The sequence below is a fragment of the Periplaneta americana genome, chromosome 6 (genome assembly GCF_040183065.1).
Source record: "Periplaneta americana isolate PAMFEO1 chromosome 6, P.americana_PAMFEO1_priV1, whole genome shotgun sequence".
Classification (NCBI taxonomy): Eukaryota; Metazoa; Arthropoda; class Insecta; order Blattodea; family Blattidae; genus Periplaneta; species Periplaneta americana.
Window position 1 is genome coordinate 66518587 of NC_091122.1, and position 16039 is coordinate 66534625.

The 16039-nt window shown below is 37.1% G+C and overlaps 1 protein-coding gene across 2 annotated transcripts in view; it reads left to right on the top strand.

Annotated features, from left to right (window-relative positions):
* The window catches only part of rtp (MORN repeat-containing protein retinophilin), a 61439-nt gene that overhangs the window by 36803 nt on the left and 8597 nt on the right, over positions 1–16039 (top strand). Inside the window, exon 5 of one of the 2 annotated variants that reach the window (XR_011332546.1) lies at positions 7054–7145. Coding sequence is in view for 1 of the 2 variants with exons in the window: in XM_069828265.1 (XP_069684366.1) it covers positions 7054–7094 (41 nt within the window). In the remaining variant the exon portion in view is untranslated. Of the gene's footprint in view, positions 1–7053; positions 7675–16039 lie in introns of those variants that run through there. The other variant, XM_069828265.1, reaches the window with a different exon arrangement.

A 16039-nucleotide genomic window follows, 5' to 3' on the forward strand; every position in this document is an offset into this window, starting at 1 on the left:
CAGATAAGCATCCCAGTAGCCAGGTTGTTACTCGTGCAGGAAACATGAGTAACAATGCGTATGGAAATTAAAGCAAAGTTGAATAGGAGACCTAATGCTTCCGCTTACTGCAGTACAAATATTGCACGTGTTGTCGTACGTTGTCTGTTCACCAGTGTTGCCAACATATAAATTGTATTCCCGTCAGTCTAACACCTAGAAATCCGTCAGAATTCGTCAAAATTAAAAAAAACAATAATAATAAGACCTACTCAATATATCTATATAAAAATAAAGCAATTATTAACGCAACTTTACCAGTCTTGATTAAAATAATAATAATAATAATAATAATAATAATAATAATAATAATAATAATAATAATAATAATAATTCATCCACATCATCTGCCACTAATTCTGCAGTGCTTTGTGGGTCTACGTTCCCCCAAAAATTAAACAATTAAAAATGACAGCAGCTAAAAAAGTCAAAGACAATGACGGAATTTCTGTCCACTTGGCAACACTGCTGTTCACATCCCTTCCTCCTCAGTCCGCTCTCATCTTCTCCTGAGTCACCGACAGTACTATCTCTTTCATCTGTCTCTTTCCTTTCCGCTGTAAAGCGCTCAGGCTCTCCTGAGTTCTAAGGCCGAGAATACACGGACGCGCTGCGGCAGTAATGCAGCAAGGGTCGAACAGAATTCGAGGCCTCGTTCGCTCGTTTGTACGCGATTTCAAGCACGCGCTGCGGCCAGAACGCGCACACCTCAAATGCCGCGCAGCGATCCGTTCCCTGTCGGTTTTTCTCGTGAACACAAAGGGATTCGTTGCCGCAGTGTGGACGGGTTCGTTGCCGTTTGTCTCGTGAAGCGCGCACACCCCAAGCATGGAGTGGTCTGAAGTAGACTGGACCTCATAAATTATGCCTTGTCTTGTGGAAACCTGGTGATATTGACTATTATAATAAAAACAACAGAACGTGCCAGTGAATACGCAAGATGAGACAGGGCTCCAAAACGAGCGAAAAAGCAGGATGATAGTACAGAATTACTGACAGACGCTGTCGGAATTATGCAAGCCGCTGCTGGGACGTTAATTTTTTTAATTATTTTACGACGTTCAATCAACTACTAGGTTAGGTTCTATTTAGCGTCGATGAAATTTGTGATAGCGAATTGGCAATTGACGAGATGAGGCCGAGGATTCGCCATAGATTACTTGACATTTGTCTTACGATTGAGGAAAATCTCAGAAAAACACAATTAGGTAATCAGCCCAAGCGGGAATCGAACCCATGCTTGAGCGCAATTCCGGATCAGCAGGCAAACGCGCTACCGCCTGAACCACGCCGATGGTTTCTGGGAGGTTAAAGATCACTGTTGAACAGTGTGAAGTCAAATCATTTTGTACTTTCTTTTATCGAAAATAATAGCATATTATGCGACTACTAGGAAAGGTGTTTGAGGCTTGCGCGCTGCTCATATGGTTCGTATCGTGCGCACCGCTTGTTCCAGAGTGCACAATTTCCTCCGTGCGTTACATGTAATGCCGCGTTACTGCCGCAGCGCGTCCGTGTATTCCCGGCCTAAAACACGCGCTTGCGCCTATGGGCATCAATTGACATGACTGGTCTAGTATATAGTCACGAAGCTCAATACGTAGAAAATATGCATCCATAGATAGTTGCTTACCACTAGGATCGCTAATATCGCCTCATCACAGACAAAGCGAAATAGTACCCGCACAGTCTATTGTTCCTAGTACTCTCAACAACTCAAGCTTCGTGACGGTATATACTAGACTATGGTATTACTTCATTACACACGCGATACAGGTACAGTTATTGTGGTAGAGTAAAAATAAATCTGGATCTTTTATGTTCACAATAGAAAGTCATCCCGTAGCCCGCTGTCCGAGGATATCCAGTTGTTTATGAAGAATGCAGAAGATCCTTCACCTATTGACGGCTCAATAATAAATTAAGGAAGTCAGTGCATGGCATTTAAATGAAAGGGCAATGGTAACAACTGGAGCATTTAAATCCAGGAACTTGAGCTTGACTTTTGATTTACGGTGAAGATACATTTCTCTCTATGAGGCATGGGTGTGTCTTTTGACTGTGTTTCGTTTCTCTTGGTTTACTGCCTAGGATCAGAGAGTTTCGCCACTTAATGATGTAAAGTTTCGGTTAAAATCATGAACAAATAAATATTTTCAAAATCGAATAATCCTAATGGCTTTATGCATTTATAATAATAATAATAATAGTAATAATAATAATAATAATAATAATAATTAATCACTACATGTTCATCATTTTAAATCAGAGCACTAGGATTTTATTCTTAAAAATCAAAGGTTTGTGTCAACCAATGCTGTAGTTGGAAACGAATTTTAGGGGGTACTGTTGAAATCTCCTTGATCAGGCACTTCTTTTCCAAAGTTACTTCTTCGTCACGCTGTCTCCTCTGCAGACCCCCTTCGAGATCACAGCCACAATTGCATATAAGGCGAGAAATTAAACGTTGGCACTGGTGGCCCAATACTTTTAGCAATAAATGCCTAGGAACTCTTTTACTAGAAGAGTATTTCTTTTCTTAGTACATGCGAAATAGTACCGGCACAGTCTATTGTTCCTAGAGTCGACGGCAATTCGGAAGGCGGTAGTCTGCTAGCGTTTGCGTCGAGAGAGACAGATAGAGAAAGCAAGGCAGCGTACAACATTGCCACATCGTACTTCACGCGCACGTGCAATACAAATAGCGTAGGAGAGAATTTAAATTCTCAAAAGACAATAATGACCTTAACCGTTGATTACTGTAAGCATGGCATCAAACAAACCCTCTTTCCTTCACTAACAATATTCTTTGCACGGTTCTCAATCTCACACCACATGCTTCTGCAGTCGTTTCTTGCGCGTAGACAACGTTGCAGTCAGCTTCAAGCTGGCCGGCAGCGTTCTGCTCATCAACTTTTTAAAATAATTTTACACCTTAAACACTATTTTCCGCGCCTGCCTATGCAGTACTTGTCTTTTTACAGTCTCCTCTTCAATTTATTTATCTGACACACACAAAGTAAATGTTAGTAGTTCTTATTCAATGTATTGAAACATTCATACATGAACAAACGAACTCGAGAAGCACTTGTTACTGACTGATTCCTATTGGTTCTACTGTACAAGCTTGTGACGTCATATACCAGAAATTCTACGGCGCATATAGCAGCCGACCGCCTTCCGAAATGCCGTCTAGTCTAGTACCCTCATAAACTCAAGCTTCGTGACTGTATATACTAGACCGTGCTTCCAAATGTAGCGTTCAGGCGATCTTCACAAACAGGTCGATAATAACTCTTGCAAGATCTGGGAGATTACATTAGTGATATTCACTCTGTAGCCAGTTCAATCTTCCGAATTCTGGGACAATTATTGTCGATCTCAAGTTGATTTTTTGAGCGATAGTTGCAATTTGCATGCATGCGAGATGTTTGACTGGTTCTTGGTATTTAAGTGAACATTATTATGGGCTGTCTTTTGCAATCAGAGCGTTTTCGGGCGTGGGTTTCTATAGTAATATTGTTTCTTATGACTTCCTCTATTAGCCAACTTTGTAACATCTATACTAATAATAAATCTGTAGCCAAAATTTTTCTGATAATTTTCGATTTTCCAAAAATAATTGGTGTTAACATATATAATTACCCATCCTGAAACCGAAAATAGCTTTTTTGAAATTTTTGTTTGTATATCTGTCTGTCTGTCTGGATGTTTGTTACCTTTTCACGCGATAATGGCTGAACGGATTTCGATGAAAATTGGAATATAAATTAAGTGTATATGGCATTCAAAATCTGTTATTTAAAAGGGGGGTTATAAGGGTGCCTGAATTAAATAAATATCTCGCTTATGATTGCTTTTTGTGAAAAATGTTACATAGCAAAAGTTTCTTTAAAAATGATATTCGATAAGTTTTATTCCATGCAAAATTTTGATAGGACTGATATTTAAGGATATACAAGACTTTTAAAATAACAATACAATACATTTTCACCGCCGCCTCAAGTTATAGCGTTGTTGTTCCTGCAGTAACTCCTATGTGGAAAATATAAAATTTTTGAGTAGGAAGAAGAAACACATTTATTCATTCCATGGCAATGGTACATAGGAGATCGTGAATTCTTACATTTTCGAAAGAAAGAAATATAATTACATATCAATATGCTGTATCACTATTTAAGTTATATGAAGGGTTCAGAACCATAGTGGGCCAAGCACCATTTACTGAAGACGTAGAAAACAAGGGTTAAAATTAAGTTATTACCATAATTCAATGCAAACATATAGCAAATAATATAAAGTATACACATTAAAACTAAATGATATGTCAATCTTCATTAAACTATAGTTGCATGTAATAACAATTAAGAAACATGTTAAAGGAATTGTCATTGCACCAAATGAGTGGTCTCTGGATCAAAATGATCGCATTTTAATTATTTAAATACAATTTAAATTAACATAGCGCACGGGTACGGCTAGTGATAACTAAAACAATCTATTTAGTCTATGTATAAAATTTTTGTGAAGAGTTAATTTATTGTTGTTCAAAGAGTCTGTTCTGAGTCATACTCGGCCGGAGATTGGCCAATTCGGTTGCCTGCATCCGGGAGCACTTCATGTCAATACTATTTGCGAAATACTGCAGCTAAGAGAAGAGTAATTGTGGTTCAATTTCTGTAGAAGTACAAGACATCCATTAGCTGGAATGTCATAAATAATTGTTTGAGTAGTATTCATGTGTTTTTGTTTGCGAAACAATGTAACTTTACGCAAATTGATTGTGCAAACTTAGGTATAAATATTGCTTAAAGGTCAGTGTAAAATGCAAGTTCAGCCTGGGTCAAGAGTTATCTGCAATAAATGTGGCTGCAACAAATGGGACGGCCACTGGAATTCTTGGGATCGGATATAAGAGGGTCATACTGAAAGTCATCAGCAATCCATTGTTATAAATCTTAATTTTTATTTTTTAGGCAAATCAAGTACATCATTTTAATCTACAGACTTTTCTGTAACTTTTCAACATAGTCTCCATTTCTTTGCACATATTTCTCCTGCCGTTCTGTAAGTTTGAAAATTCCCTTGCTGTAGAAGTACATTTCATCTTCCAGAAGAAACTGACGCACTGCTTTCCGGATGTCCTCCAGCGTCTCGTAGCGTTGGCCTCGCAGCTGCTCCTTTACCGAACCGATAAAGATGGTAGTTGGAGGGTGCCAAGCCGGGACTGTTTCGGAAGAGTTTCCCACTCAAATGTTCGACCTTGTAATAATATGAAGTTGACACAATATGAAATTTAACTTGTGAAACATATTGAAAAGGACAACAGTGCAGTGAACAAAATCTATGTTATAATACATTTTCTGCTATTATAGGTACTATACTATCAGAATTACATTTGTCCCTGGTATAAATTCGTGATAAATTTAAATAAAAATATCACGAAATTAGCCGAGTTTGCCCTATTACCGGTTGTTTTGTCTGGCTGTGAAACTTGGACTGTCACTTTGAGAGAGGAACAGAGGTTAAGAGTGATCGAGAATAAGGTGATTAGGAAATATTTGGAGCTAATAAGGATGAAGTTACAGGAGAATGTAGAAAGTTACACAACGCAGAACTGCACGTATTGTATTGTTTACGTAACTTAATAAAATTAGAAAAATTAAATCCAGACGTTTCAGATGGGCAGGGCATGTAGCAAAATGGGTGAATCCAGAAATGTATATAGAGTGTTAGTTAGAAGACCCGAGGGAAAAAGACCTTTGGGGAGGCCGAGTCGTAAATGGGAGGATGATATTAAAATGGATTTGAGGGAGGTGAGACATGATTGTAGGGACTGGATTAATCTTGCTCAGTATAGGAAACGATGGCGGGCTTATGTGAGGGCGGCAATGAACCTCTGGATTCCTTAAAAACCATTTGTAAATAAGTATGTATTACATACAAACAACTGAAAATTTGCTGGTTCCAGAAAAATGTGGTCATGTTACAGAGGTTGTCAACTTCACAGGTTTTACTGTATAACGACAGAGAAGAAGAAGAAGAAGAAGAAGAAGAAGAAGAAGAAGAAGAAGAAGAGGAATAGGAATGGAAATATAGCTGATGGAGCTATAGGCCTACCTGGAAGCCAGATTTTCATGTCATACTCTTACTTAAAGAACCGATGTATTATATGTAAATATGAAGGGTTCAGAGCCATAGTGGGCCAAGAGCCATTAATTAAAAACGGAGAAAGCAAGGGTTAAAGTTAAGTGAATAACATAGTTTAATGATGATTGACATATCATTTAGTTTTAATGTGCATACTTTATATTACTTGCTATATGTTTCCATTGAATTATGGTAATAACTTCATTTTAACCCTTGTTTTCTACGGTTTTAGTAAATGGCGCTTGGCCCACTATGGTTCTGAACCCTTCGATTATCCTTTGAAGAGGCAGAAAAACTAAAATATACTGGAGCAACAGTAACAAATATAAATTACACTCGGGATTAAATTAAACGCAGAATAAATATGGAAAATGTCTCTTATTATTCGGTTGAGAAAAGAAAAGATGGAAAAGAAGGAGCAGAAGTAACAAGGATGAAAGTACAAGAAAGAGAAGACAAGAAAGAAGGAAGAGGGAAGGGGTTGAAAAAATGGCAGGGGTAAGAGAAGTGTTACAAACTGAAGGAGGCGCAAAAGCAGAAAATGAGGAGAAAGAGCGTAGGAGGAATAGAGCATAAAGGAGAAGGGGAACACAGAAGAACCACAGTCTAGTATATACAATCACGAAGCTCTATATGTAGTAAATATGTATCCGTTGCTAACCACTAGGATCGCTACTATCGCCTCATTACAGACAATGCGAAATAGTACCTGCACAGTCTATTGTTTCTAGTACCCTCACAACTCAAGCTTCGTGACTGTATATACTAGACTGTGAAGAACTATATTTACTGCGGCAGTTTTCTCAGGTAGAAGTCACTTTGAGGTACGCAAAGCTACGACCTGCGCTTATGCCTGTGTTGCAGTGAGAGCGAGGGGAACCAGATTCGATCCGAGCGAGAAGTGAGATGAGCTTGACAATCTCGGTGCAGCGCCGCGCCCGACAAAAACACTGCAGGTATTTGAGTGACCTCCTTATGACGCCAAGCCTGCTCATAATAATGGACTTGCATCTTCAGCGGTCGCCACACCTTCGTGCAAATTAGCCAATGCTATAAAACTTTCCCCTTATATGAAATCACCATTCTGTATGCAAATTTTTTCATGGTTTTCGGTCAACACATTGCCCCACAGTACCGGTACTACAATGGTTCATGATTGACGTGTAACTTTTTCTTCGCATGGAGTTTAAATACAATCCCACTGTTGTTTGACTCTAGTATATAAGGTTATTCAAAAGTAAGTTCCCATTTTCAAATGGATGTTAGGCAAAATGCCTTTTTTAAACTGAGTATATGATATGATATGATATATATTTGATGTCAACATTTACATCCATGTAATGTCGACCTCACAATTTTATATCCGGTGCCACAATTACATTCATTACAGATTTGCCTTTTGTAGACGCTCTTGCAATTTAACTTTCGACCCCATTTAAATTGATCAGTATTCCCACCTTTAAACCTAACAACTTAATTTAGATCATTCAAAATTGACAATTTTATGACTCTGTTCTTGATTTCCAGTTCACTTATATCGAACATACACTGTTTCTAATAATACTTGTTACTAAAACATACTACACCATTGTCCAATATGTTCATTACTATAGTCCCGTCGCTCTAATTTCCGGCAGCCAATCGCGTTGCAGGTCGGCTACATTTAAACGTGTGCGTCTTGTGATTCGCTGATTCTTTTCTTAAGGATCGATAAATACTTAATATAATCGCCCGCCATTTTAGCTCTTTCATTGGCGTTCGCAGAAAGCACACGAAGACGTTATTTGCCGTTCAATTATTTGCTGAATTACATTGCGTTTGATTTATTATCATAGGAGCTACGACATGATAATGTTTAACGGTGTGGCAAATAGATTCCTCGTATGGTAGCCCGGCAACGTAAGAACAAAAATGGCGAACGATACTACCTACCTAGACTTTATAGAGCCTTCACTTTCTAAGACTGAAGCAAAGAGGCGGAGTCACGCCGGAAATAACAGCGTCGGGACTATATGTCTGTTTCTTGTGCACATTTTATTTTCAGATCTCACTAATTTTCTACATATAATACTTCACTATCCTAGCTAGCCTTCCCCGCCATACTCCTCACCTATTTTCATTATCTCTATCGTCTTATCTAACTTTCTATTACACTCCTCTAATTCATATTTCGTCTCTTCCTTAGCCGTCGCTGGACCAAAAACTTCCACTTCACCCTTTTCTGTTATAAATTCGCCAGTCTTTTTCTCCACTTCACTTCTCACCTTTTCAGCTCTTGCACTCACAGAAAGAATTTCACTTCTCCTCTCGGCACTGATCTTCTTTTCCCACTAATCTGATTAAATCACTTCCCAAATCACTTGAATTTTTACTCATGTCACTAAACTTCATTGCAAAACTGAGTATATATGAAAGACTTATTACAGATAAACACGTTTCCACACATTTGGGGACGATAGGCTCAATTTTTATTTTGCCTTTTTTGCCTATTTTAGCTCCCGTTGCCTATTTTGAGATTAAATGCCCCTTTTTTTTTTAGCCCTTTACGTCGTTATTACACATTTTCTATATTTTTAATGCATTTAAAATAAACCGTACATAAATTACATCAAAAACAAAAAGAACGGCTGTACAAATTAAAAAATATATATTCACTTCACACAAATATTTGCTGAGAATCTCCAACAATACATACATTTATTCCCAATACTTTTCGATTGCTGGTAAAATTCATATTCTGGGAATAATAAGTTAATTAAGTAGTAAAATATCGCTACAGTCGAAAAGTATTGTGAATAAATTTGAATAAGGAACAAAAAAAAGTTTCCTTCCCAGGCAGGATTCGAAACACGAAAGTCTTAGTTACCAGTCTATAGTGCTCTGGAGTGAACAAGGCTCTGAAATCAGCTACAAGGGTCGGTCCGGTTTTTTTTTTTGCCACTACTGTACACAAGATCCCCCTATTAAAATACTATAGGACCTAAAACGCCTAAATGAACCATAAACTATAAATATCTAAAAAAATGTTTGTTTCTGAAAAGTGCCTTTTTAGTATTTTGCGTATATTTAAAATAAAAATACCGGCACTAAAAATGAAAAAAAAAATGCTCAAAAACTACAAAAATACTATTTAAAATTAAAAAAAAAGGTCTTACAGACACATACTGCTCTGGCAGGTTCGTACCATATGATCTTAGAAGAGGTGGGAAGAAGATTTTACCTAATTCCATGGAACCGAAGTTCGTTTCGGAAATTTCATCATAGCATAAAAAGGGGTGGTAGGTTTTTCAGGTTAGGCGAGAGCTTACAAATTAGTTTCCGCGTCAATGCACCCCCGTTATTCGAAATGAAACTGACCAAACAGCAACCTGTCTCTTTCACTGATAGAATTTGAGTCTTCAGATCAGTAGCACTCATTCTTAGCACCAGTTCCTTGTACATAAACCCCTAAACCCCATCTAAAATGAAATATTTACTACTGAAATTAAAATTATTAATTGTTAATTTTATATAAACTCCTGAAAGTCATAAATTCAATTATATGAAGTCCTAAATCTCTCTTTTTTTACCATCTAGAAATGCGTTCCCTAATTACTTTAGTAATTGTATGAGTTTGCACGACTCGCTGGTATACAGGAGTGATCCCTGTAATAGACAATAGCTGCCTTGTGACGTAAGTGTGTCGTACGGGGGATGATCATGATGCCGTTCAGGGATGCAAAACTGTGCTACAATTGCGATAGACGTCACAAGCGGAACATGTAACTCATCCGTTCCCTTCAACCCTCGCGTCATTGGATATGATATAGGGAGAAGAGATATGTAATCAGTGTGCTTGCCAAACGTCACTGATACGTCATTGAAGGCTCCAGCCTTGTGGACGGGGGAACAAACTCTTTCCCCATTCTTCCATCTCTCTCTTTCCCAGTTCTGTAACCCTGTGCTAGTCGTAGAACATCTACAGTAGGCTCTAGTTGGCGAGTTCTGCTGGTATTCGGAAATGATTTGTAATGTTCGGTAACCACTAGATAAATGTCTCATCTATCTCTGTAATATTTCCGGGGCTGAACATTTTCTCCCATCCACTGAAGTTGTAAGCATAATAAATTAAGTACAGTAGTGGCAAAAAAAACCGGACCGGCCCTTGTAGCTGATTTCAGAGCCACAGATTCAAATTTTGCAAGTCACAAAACACATCCATCTTGTATAATTAATTGTAACAATGAAATTTATTGCAATTGTTCGATTCTTACCGTCTTTTGTTTCCTTCAGTGCCTCAAACTTACAGACGAAAAAACTTTGAGAGTTTTATTTTCATCTGGCATCAATATTACATTATTTTCTACCTCTATTCGGCAAAGACAACTGCGTATTTTTACATTAAATAGCAGTACATACCTCTGGCTTCACTATCCATATTGAAATTACCACAGTTTGACACAAAACACAGCACAGGATCCTTTTGTATCAGCTACAAGGGTCGGTCCGGTTTTTTTGCCACTACTGTACATTACAAATTCAGAAGAACTTGTCTTCTTCCTACAGAAGTGGCTTGTTACAAAGACCTCCACGATTCTGTGCAGTTAGTTTGCGAAATAGTTAGTTCAGAGTAGAGAGAGACGAGAGATTGATCTTGAAAGAGAAGCTAGGAAGACTTCTGGCTTCTTTTACTACCATTTTCAATTGAAGAGTACAGGGGAAAAACCTTATAAGTCACATTTTACTGTTTTTACAGGAGAGCAAGTTAAAATTTGCAGAACCCACTATATTCTATTATCTTTGGATTATCATTTTTCAAATTTCTTTGGCCTAGTGAGTTTCTTATTCTGTACAGTTAAACTACACAAATCTACACTACCTGAATTATTACATGACATCTAAAACAAAAAAATCGATAATTTTGGACTTACTTATAAATTACTTTCAAGGAACCTGCAGGTTCATTGCCGCCCTCACATAAACCCGCCATCGGTCCTTTACCTGTGCAAGATTAATCCAGTCTCTATCATCATATCCTATCTCCCTCAAATCCATTTTAATATTATCCTCCCATCTACGTCTCGGCCTCCCCAAAGGTCTTTTTCCATCCGGTCTCTCAACTAACACTCTATATACATTTCTGGATTCGCCCATACGTGCTACATGTCCTGCCCATTTCAAACGTCTGGATTTAATGTTCTTAATTACGTCAGATGAAGAATACAATGCGTGTAGTTCTGCGTTGTGTAACTTTCTCCATTCTCCTGTAACTTCATTCCTCTTAGCCCCAAATATTTTCCTAAGCACCTTATTCTCAAACATCCTTAATCTCTGTTCCTCTCTCAAAGTGAGAGTCCAAGTTTCACAACCATACAGAACTACCGGTAATATAACTGTTTTATAAATTCTAACTTTCAGATTTTTTGACAGCAGACTAGATGATAAAAACTTCTTAACCGAATAATAACAGGCATTTCCCATATTAATTCTGCGTTTAATTTCCTCCCGAGTTTCATTTAGCCTATATTTGTTACTATTGCTCCAAGATATTTGAATTTTTCAACCTCTTCGAAGGATAAATCTCCAATTTTTATGTTTCCATTTTGGACTTATAAAGTTTTTCCCCTGTGCTCTTCAATTATGTTCCCGCCCTCTTCTTGCATTTCAATTTGGAATGGAGAAATCTTTAGACCTACATTCCAATCCTGTAATGCAACTCGTGGTGTGATGCAGTGCTACGTGCGGAATATATTTTGTTGTACATAATCTCGCTTAATATTCTTGTTGGGTGAAGCATTTACCTGCAAATACAAAACTTGATTTATCAGAACGAGCACATTCTTCGCCCTGGTGATTTGAAAGTGTTGAATAATCAAGAGAGATTCAGTATACACCGAACGAAGTGCATTGTGCAAGATGGAGTCGTCCTCGGTGTTGCAATACTGCCATGTTTGCGCTGGATACGAGGTTCCCAGGTTCAAACTCGGCTGAGTGGGATGTATTTTTAATAGCGATAAAAATCTTAAGAATAACTTTCCTCGGACAAGAAGTAAAGCTGGTAGGTCCTCATCGTGAATTACTAGCGCTTGAGAGAATCCTGTCCCTGAATAAAAGGGTTCAAAATTTCTGCCGTTCACAAGCGAGAGAGAAGAAGAAGAAGAAGAAGAAGAAGACGAAGAAGAAGAATGGAAGTATAGCTGATGGAGCTATACCTGGAAGCCAGATTTGCATGTCAGCAGCCAGCGCGAGCTCTACGGAAATCAAAGATAGCCGATGGGCTATTCCATATGAAATCGATCAGTAAAAAAACTTCGCATTTTTTTAATACTCTAATTTTTTCCCTATTTATATAAGGAGCTGAGGACAGTGCATTTTCAAAAATATACTATCGAAAGTCAAACGGTTTTCGTACTATTGAGCGACAAATTTAGTGTATTTTATAAAAACAAGCCTCTTTCAGCGCTCAGAACTCTGGAACCATTTACTGCAGAACATTGAACGGGAGCTCATTTTGAAGTTGACATTTGGTAGGTTATGTTAAGAAGTAATCCTTATTTTTATTGTATACAGAGAGACAGATAATCTGATTTTACTTACCTTTAGGCTTTTTGCCAATTTGTAAAAATGTAAAAAATATTGAGAAAAAGCCTTACATTATTAAGAGGGATTCGGCATTGTTTGCTTAGTGGCTCGGCAATAAGTTTCGAGGGTATTAAATAAATTATTTTCACACGCCTAGACTTGAACGGCGCAGTACCTCACGCACTGGCCGAGAGCTGAAGATAAGCGAGCTTTGGGCGTCATTTTACTCCTGTGTTTATGAAAACTTGTGATAAAGCTAGCCCAGCTATGCGCTACTAGAAGAAACATCACGTGTTTGTCTCCTGGCCTTGCTTGTCTCGGCTAGCTCCCGCATCACAGTCAGCTGGTTACTTCACGCGCGTACTATTTATTTTCTTTATTTGATATTTTCAATACTTTCTTATCTACGGTGCACCAGTGAAAAATATGTGTTTATATGTACTTTCAATGCGGAATCTAACCATATATTTTAAAAATATTTTTTCGTGGGCAAAGGCGTCTTAATGAAGAAAAATCTAAATTTATCCATTTACATAAAAAGTAAGAAAAACTGTTTACATGTCAATATAAACTTTAATTTCTCAGCATCAAAATAAACCATGATTTTGATCATTGGGTGAAAGGGTTTCGGAGCTATAACAGTTTAAATTTGCTAATTTTATGAAAATACAATAAATTTAAATATTTTTAATTTAAACACTATGAAGTTCTGATGCCTCAAACTTTGCACAAAGCATTGTATCACAGTTGTCAACGGACAGGAAAAGTTTCATTGTATTTAAAAATTGCAAGGTCAATTTTCTCCAAATTCGGTCGATTTGAGATGGAATAGTTCGTATGCAGTTACGTAGCGCGACGAGTGCCGTTCACAAGCGTGCGGCCAAGTGTACTCAAGCGGACGGCGACATTTTTTAAAATGTGTTGTAAACTCTCCAGGACTGTAAATTAGGATGCAAAATTGAACTGCAAATAATTAAGTCGGTGGAAGTGGTGTGATTTGTAATAATTGTTGCGATAAGTGCGTAAGAATAATGTAATTTTCTAGTTAAAAATAGAAAAAGATGTCTGTACGAAGCAAATAAGGAGTTTACAACACATTTTTAGCTTCATAATACTTGCCAATTAAAGAAATGATACTTCTGAATGGTTCATCATTCTCTATTTGTATTATACTTTTACCTTCAAACTAAAGAAAAAAACGTATTTTACAAACAATTTTAAATTAGTGTAACTCTGAAAATATTGAGAATAGGAACTATGTTTATATGACATTTATTGCTCAAAATATCTTCAGAAATAAACTCCGTAAAGGACGGTAAATCCTTGTGAATCACCCTGTATAATTTCTAAACATACTAATCTCCAGTGTTGAGGTGCTACAGTATTATTTCACATTAAACTGCTAAACAGAGAAAACATTAAGTTATCTTCTCACACTTCACAGAATAATATCTTTCCATCTCTACTAAAATATCGCTCTTAAATCTTCAACATTTAAGACTTGGCTCTAATACTCTCATCTTGAGTTAAGACAGAGTTGAAAATACAATGGCATCTTTTAAGTTAATGCAGGAGAGAGAGAGAGAGAGAGAGAGAGAGAGAGAGAGAGAGAGAGAGCTCAGACGTTGCTCCACTCCGCGTTCGTCAAACCACTTCTGCAGCAGCGTTCCTTGAGCCAGCTGACCTCCACGGCAAGTCTGCATTAATATCTTTCCCATCTCCGATAACGTTTATGTAAATAATCCGTAACGGAAGCAGAAAGATTATTTTAGTCTTCTCATTAAACCATAATACTCGTATTATAAGAAAATGTCTGCCATTTACCCTAAAAAAAATCCCTATTCAAACGCTTGTGCTGTCCCATTTTGATTATTGTGATTTCTTGCTGACAAATGTAACTCATAACTTAGATGAAAGATTACAGCTTGTTCACAATATGTGTGTAAGATCCTTCTGCTATACGTTCACATTTGGTCATGTAATACTGTCCTTTGCCTCAAGGAACGAAGAATTATGCATTCATTCACGCTGCTATTCCTGCATATCTCTACTCCCACTTACCTTGCATCACGTATACAGTTTCTCACAACAGTAGGCCTACGTATTCAGAACCAAGCACTTCTTCCTATCTCTCATCACAGAACGTCATTATTATAGACTGGATTTTAAAGGGAAAATTTTTCATCAAAGAAGGACAAAAAAGGGAAAGTTATAGTCAAAAAAAAAAAAAAAGGACTTGAAAAAGGACTATATTATTCCCAAAATACACTTCAGCACATTTATGGATACACATGGCACACATAATCTTACATTTATCTCTTCATAACATGAGGAAAGTGTTGTATTTGGTATAGTCAAAAAAGGACTTCAAAAAGAACTATATTACTCCCTCAATAGGGTGCTATTTTAATTGAAAACACACTTCAGCACATTCATGGATATACATGGTACACACAATCTTACATTTATCTCTTTACAACATAAGGAAAGTGTTGTATTTGATATAGTCAAAAAGGACTTCAAAGAGGACTATATTACTCCCTCAATAGGGTGCTATTTTAATTGAAAACACACTTCAGCACATTCATGGATTACATGGTACACACAATCTTACATTTATCTCTTCACAACATAAGGAAAGTGTTGTATTTGATATAGTCGAAAAGGACTTCAAAGAGGACTATATTACTCCCTCAATAGGGTGCTATTTTAATTGAAAACACACTTCAGCACATTCATGGATATACATGGTACACACAATCTTACATTTATCTCTTCACAACATAAGGAAAGTTTGTATTTGATATAGTCAAAAAGGACTTCAAAGAGGACTATATTACTCCCTCAAAAGTGGGCTATTTTAATTGAAAACACACTTCAGCACATTCATGGATACACAGGGCACACATAATCTTACATTTATCTCTTCACAACATAAGGAAAGTGTTGTATTTGATATAGTCAAAAAGGACTTCAAAGAGGACTATATTACTCCCTCAAAAGTGTGCTATTTTAATTGAAAACACACTTCAGCACATTCATGGATACACATAGTACACACAATCTTACATTTATCTCTTCACAACATAAGGAAAGTGTTGTATTTGATATAGTCAAAAAGGACTTCAAAGAGGACTATATTACTCCCTCAAAAGTGTGCTATTTTAATTGAAAACACAATTCAGCACATTCATGGATACACATAGCACACACAATCTTACATTTATCTCTTCACAACATAAGGAAAGTGTTGTATTTGATCACATTCAACATTTCAATATGTTTAAAT